The sequence below is a fragment of the Dipodomys spectabilis genome, unplaced genomic scaffold (assembly GCF_019054845.1).
Source record: "Dipodomys spectabilis isolate Male_0828 unplaced genomic scaffold, ASM1905484v1 ptg000043l, whole genome shotgun sequence".
NCBI lineage: Eukaryota > Metazoa > Chordata > Mammalia > Rodentia > Heteromyidae > Dipodomys > Dipodomys spectabilis.
Window position 1 is genome coordinate 9,162,525 of NW_024870720.1, and position 6,000 is coordinate 9,168,524.

The 6,000-nt window shown below is 55.1% G+C and overlaps 1 protein-coding gene across 2 annotated transcripts in view; it reads right to left on the reverse strand.

Annotated features, from left to right (window-relative positions):
* Bend4 (BEN domain containing 4) overlaps nt 1-3,946 on the reverse strand; it is a 28,887-nt gene extending 24,941 nt beyond the window's left edge. For both annotated transcript variants that reach the window (XM_042678469.1, XM_042678470.1), the window contains exon 1: nt 3,403-3,946. In XM_042678469.1, coding sequence (XP_042534403.1) covers nt 3,403-3,946 — 544 coding nt within the window. The remainder of the gene's footprint in view (nt 1-3,402) is intronic.
* Between the last annotated feature and the right edge of the window lie 2,054 nt (nt 3,947-6,000).

Below are 6,000 nucleotides of genomic sequence, written 5' to 3' on the forward strand. Positions count from 1 at the left end.
TTTTTAAGAAAAATGCCATCCAATTTTTTTTCATAATGACAACATCAACACAGCAAAACAGCATGCAATTTTTCTAAATAAATAAATCAATGATGTGTCAAAAATTAACAGATGAGTTAATATACTCGGTGCTATCAAAACCAGATGGTGCTTCCTAATATTCATCCTGCTCAGTCAATCCCTGAATATTTTCTGGACCATCGGTATATAAAATAGGATACTGCTATTTGTGATGGCAAACAAAAGCAATCATGCCTGCCAAGCACATACTATAACAGGCAGCATTTCAGCTCTGCTAGACAGAAAGTAATTAGAATGCTTTTAATGTCCAAAAGAATGATGCTGATAGGCTGCCACAGATGTGTAGATTTATGAATATTTATATGGTGGTTTATAGCTGACACTTTTATCAGTTGAAGAAGATAAAATATCTGCCTGACTCAAAAGCTTGACAGTCAGGTTAATAAAATCTCATTAAAGAGAATGACCTATGCAATTATATAGGATTTATTGTAATTCATTTTTGATTGTACTCTGCTTAAAGATGCAATTTCCCATTTCCTGATGCCAAATTTAGGCTGCATATCAAGATCTACGTGGGTTTTAACTCTAAGCCTCCCACTGAGGAAAAATATGCTTTTAAAACCATGGTGTATTACCCCTTTTAAGGAAAATTATACTCTTCATAAGATTTTATAAGATTGTTGAAAAAATCTATTTTTAATCATGTTTCTCTTCTCAATGGCTTATGGCACTTAATAGCAAATAAAATTCACTTCAACCCTTTCATCTTTTCACTGCATTTACCTTGGACAGTCAGCTTTGCTTCTCCTATCCGGACTCAAGTGATCATATTGAAGTTTTACAATTTTCAGTTTACTAGGTGGTATGCAATACTGCAGTCAGATATCACATTGTTCTGAGGGTTCAACAGGCAAAGCTCCCACCAGCAGGCCCCACCCCATGTGTTTAAATGGCCCTGGTGTGTACATGAGCTTATTGGTTCAAAGTGGTACCATTAGTTCCTCCAAGAACCAATCAGCGATCTAGGTGCTGTCCTTCTGATGGCCACTCACATCTCTGTGCCTGTTGAGATGGCTTTGTCCACTGATGAGTAAAATGACCACAATCTGTGATTTTATAGTTCTATGGCCTTTTCCATCTTTTGCCTCTGTAATATTTTACTCAATTCGTGGAAGTAATCTACATTCCATTTCTCATCTTTCTAACAAGTAGTAGGCAGTCAGCCAGTCTCTGTGCTATCTACTCTCCCTAGCACTTCAGAAGGTTGAGTTCAACCCCAGGACTGCCTAAATAAATAAATATTTAAAAAGTAGTCTTTAAAACAGGGAAGTTCGAAGGGCATCCAAAAAGCTCCTTCACACCTTTATAGTGAACAATGTTCATGTCTACCAGAGGTCAGTGACAAAACAAACAGAATGAGAAAGAGGGTTGGGGCCACAAAACAAAATCCCACCACATGAGGGGAAAATAGCAGAGAAACTTTCAGAGCCAGAGGAACTATGGGAAGATGGCAAGTGTCTGCAGCACAAAGAAACCTACAATATGGACATGTCCAGGAAAAACAAGGTTAAGCTATAGATAAAAACAGGAATGAGAGGAGGCAGATTTGCAATGTATAAAGGGAAGTAAAAGATTGGAAGATAGTGAGCAAAGCCTGAAAGGATGACTACAAGGAGATGAAAAGCTGAACCAAGCTCTTTTGTAAAGGGGGGGGGGGGGGCGAATCCCCAGTGGACATGGTGGAACCAAGGTTAAGCAAAGAATAAACAAGATGGAAAATGGACCCAAACTGCAAAAGAAACAACATAAAAAAGGATATGCCAGAACAGGGAAATAAACGCGCATGAATAAGATCCCAATCTCCAGAGGGTACATGAACCTCAAAGAAGAAAAATGAGGGAAATGCAAGCAGGCAAGCAGCTAACAATGAATATAAAACACAATGGAACATTGGGCCAACTGCAACTGGAGGTGGGGGGAGCCCCCCCCAAGAATGCAAGATTCCCACTCAAAACCTTCACACGTCTCCAAATCTGTGAGGGATGTGACAGAACATCCCTGATAACCTGTAATTAGATTTTTCTTACTCAAAACCAATCCCTCACGTGTCAAAATATTGACAAACAGTTGAACGTTTAGCTCATCTATAACTCATTGAGAGACAAAGCGCTGCTATTTTCACTAGGGAAAAGAGGGAGAAAAAAAACCACTCCCGTTTACTAATAGGCAGAATTTAGAAAACTTTAAAAAGCGCAGTGAGAAGGAACTTTAGTTCACACAAGCTAATGAACCGGCCTGTGGGTCCTCAGGGAGCGGGGCTCGCCCTTGGGTGCAGGCCTCAAGCAACGGCCTCTCCACCAAGCCGCGTCCCTCCCAACAGTTCTGCAGTGCGCCGGCCTTCCCCGGGGTCTGCTCGCAGATTCCCGATCCAGAAGCGTCTTGAGACCCCCCCGGGGCGCGTGCGCTTACCCCCCCCCCCTTCCAAGAGACACATCTACAACGCGGAGGGGCGGGGGGGGGGGAAGCTCGGGAGGAACAGGACACCGCGGCAAGGCGACCAGCGTCCCAGTGGGGATGGCGCTGGGGGTGCCGGGGAGGAGAGGGGAGACTGCCGCCCGCAGACCCCAGCCCTACGCTTCGAGCGCCCGAGGGCAGCGTCCAGCGCACCGGGCGGAGGAGCTACCTGTCTGGGCCGGCCGGGGCTGGGACTTTGGGCGTGGACGCGGCCAGGGGGCCGAGACCCGCCGAGAAAGGGCTTACTGGGAGCTGGAGTGCTCTTGGAGTGATCGCGTCCAAGAGATGGAGGAAAAGACCAGGCGACCGAGACAGAGCGAGACACAGCGATAGACAGAACTGGAGAGAAGGAAAAACAAACGTGGGCAGGAGGGGGGGCGGATAGAAGTGTTGGGAGAAGTGGGGCATCCGAGGCTGAAGCGCCCCAGCGCCCCGTCCCCTCGCAGCCAGCCGCCCCTGGACTGTCCCTCACCGCCGTCGGTCGCGGCTGTCACCTCGGGGCATCCGCCCCCTCTCCCCGTCCCCTCGGGTCGGGGGGACCCCAGCCACCCACCCGCCGCCGCCGCACCTCGAAAGGAGCCACCTGTTAGGAGCGCGCGGGCGCGCGCCGTCGGAAGCCGGGAACCTGGAGGCGCCGGGGAATCTTCCAGAAGTTGCTGCGGGCGGGGCGCGGGAACGGAGGGAGGCCTCCCGGACTGCTCTCCCCCCCCACCCTACCGGCTGGGCGCAGCGCCCGCTCCCGCGGCCCTCCCCTTCGATTTCCCCTGCCCGGGCGCACGCGGGGTGTCGCGCCCCCCCCCTCGCCCGGATCCCTCCCGCACCCCGCCGTGGCGGGAAGGGAAAGTTGCGCCCCGGAGTTGGTACCTGCGCTGAGTTCCAGACTGACGCTGTCGCTAGCCGCGAGGCTGCCGCCCGCGGCCCCCGGTGGGCCGGGGCCGTACCTGACGACGGCGGCGAAGGAGGACGACGAGGAGGCGGCGGGGGCCGGGGCCGGGGCCGGCGGCAGCGGCGGCGGCGGCGCCGGAGTCCTCAGGTGGCCCTGGGACGCGGCGGGCGCGCAGGAAGGCGACGACGAGGAGGCGGCGGCGGCGGCGGCCCGGCCGGCCGCGGGCGGGTAGGAAGTCTGCGTCGGGAACGGCGGCGGCGGCGGCGGCGGCGGCGGCAGCGGCGGCGGCGGCGGCAGCGGCGGCGGCTCGCTGCTGCTGATGGAGACGGCGGCGTGGGGCGCGAAGGGCGGCGGGGGCGGCGGCCGCCCCGGCGGCAGCTCCACCAGGGTGGGTCGGTCGTAGCGCTTGGCCAGCGCCGGGCGCTTGCTGGGGAACGTCTTCAGGACGCTGTAGGGGCTGCGCTGCTTGTAGATTTTGGGGACGCTGGGCCCCTCCTCCGCCGGCTGCATCTCCTCCTCCATTCCGCGCCTCCGGGCCGGGTCCCCGTCGCGCGTCTCCTCCTCCGCCTCCTCCTCCGCCTCCTCCTCCCAGCCTGGCGCTGGGCTCCGAGGGCGCCTCGGCCGCCCGCCCGCCGGCTCCGCTCTCGAGCGCGCGAGTGGGAGGGTGTGTGTCTGCGCCGTGGCCGCCGCCGCCGCCGCCTGTCGCCGAGCCTGGCATCTCCGAGCCCCCGCGCGGGGGGCTGCCGCCCGAGCGCTGATTGACAGGCCGCCGCGCCAATGCCTGCAGGGAGAACGGAGGTAAAGAGCAAGTGTTTAGGGTAATATCTGCTAATGATGATGGGGGCGGGGGCGGGGCCTGGCGCCGCCGCGGGCCGAGCGGGCCCGGGCGCCCCGAGCCGCGGCCGGGGTGGAGGGGGTAGGGAGAGAGGGGGAGGGCTGGAGGGAAAAGGGGACGTCTGGGGGCGGGGAGGGGGGGACGAGACCTGGAGGGCGTCCTGGTAACAGGTGAAAAGAGCTGGGGACCCGGGTCCCGGTGAGGGCGAGACTTGGGAGACCCAGAGGTAGACTCGAGGCGTCTGCGGCCGCCGGCGGGGTTCGAGCTACGGAAATGGGCGGGAGGCGCCCCCCCCCCGGCGTGACCTCTCACTCCGGGAGTTGCACGCAGGGGTGGGGGGTGGGGGTGGGTCCTGGCAATTAGGGCGGGGTCGCGCGAGCGTCCGGGTGGAAGGTGCGGGGAGTTCTTCCAGAAGGAAAAGTGCTCCCCAACATTCGGAAGAGAATGTCAGAGAACTCGGTCCACGTCGAGGCTTGGAGTTCGCGCCGTCCGGGGCGGGGGGGGGGGGCGCCCCGTGCCCTCCGACCCCGGCCCCGGCCCGCGCGTAAGCAGATCTCAGGGGCGCGCAGGACACCGTATTTACACATTGATTCCTTCGTTCCCCAGACGGAGCCCCGGAGAGAGCCTGCATTTGTACCCATTTCCCTGACGTGCAGGCCCATGTCAGACGCGGAGGAGAGCATGGTTCAGCCACACAGCCGGTGCAGACCTTTATTATCATTATTATTATTATTATTATTATTTCTGGGCAGAGGGGAGGGGTGCCTTTTGAGACTGCAGCTTTTCCTGTAGCCCACACTGGCTTCGATCGCACCAGCCATCGGACTGTCCTGCCTTGTAGCCCACACTGGTTTCCAGCTTGTCCTGCCTCAGTCTCGTCTTAAGTCTGGGATTACAAGCACGCACTACCAAGCCTGACCCAAGTCCTTTCTGCTTATAGTAAGTAGACTATACAATGGAAGGGAATATTAACATAAAAATAAACGACCGACCGCTGGCATTGGGATAGTGAGTTCTTACCACAACATTGTTTAATATACATACATATACGTGTACTCTGGGAGTGCCAAGGTGGCCTAAAACCTCTTTAACTCTGAATTACCCATAGTCACTGAAGCTGGTGACAGCAGCAGGTTGGAGAGCACTCAATTTCAATGGTTGTAAGAATAAGATCTCAATGGTTTGGAGGAGCCCCCACCCTGGCCTCAGGTGGCACAAATATCTTCAAATACAGAAGAAGGTCCTAGCTTCTCTCAGCCCCTCTACAGTAGAGTCCATGCCTCCCTATCTCAAAGTAACCTTCCACTGCGCCAACACCAATACCTGCTCCAAGGTTTAGTTTCCAGCCTTCATTCTGGTAATACAGATTACAGTCATGGGTGCTCCTTCATGTAAAGCAGTGATTACTCTGAAGTTTCCTCTGCTGAGCTTTCCTTTTAGTGTTGGGAAAGTGACCCATTATTCTTCTGGGGTCTGAGGCTTTGGCCTCACATTTCACAGGGAGTCTCCCTTCCTTTGGATGACTTCTCTCTGTTCTTTGCTGGTTCAGCTTCTGTGTTCCTCCACCCCAGACTGTCTCCCTCTCTGCTGCAGGCTCCTCAGAGGGTGCTACACACCCCCTCCCTTTATTAAAGATGAAATAAATAATGCCATAAATAAAAAGTATTTGGGAGTCCAGGAACTGTCAGGGCTGATTAGGGCATAGAGGACATTTTCTTTCTCATTATGCAAAAGCATTTCA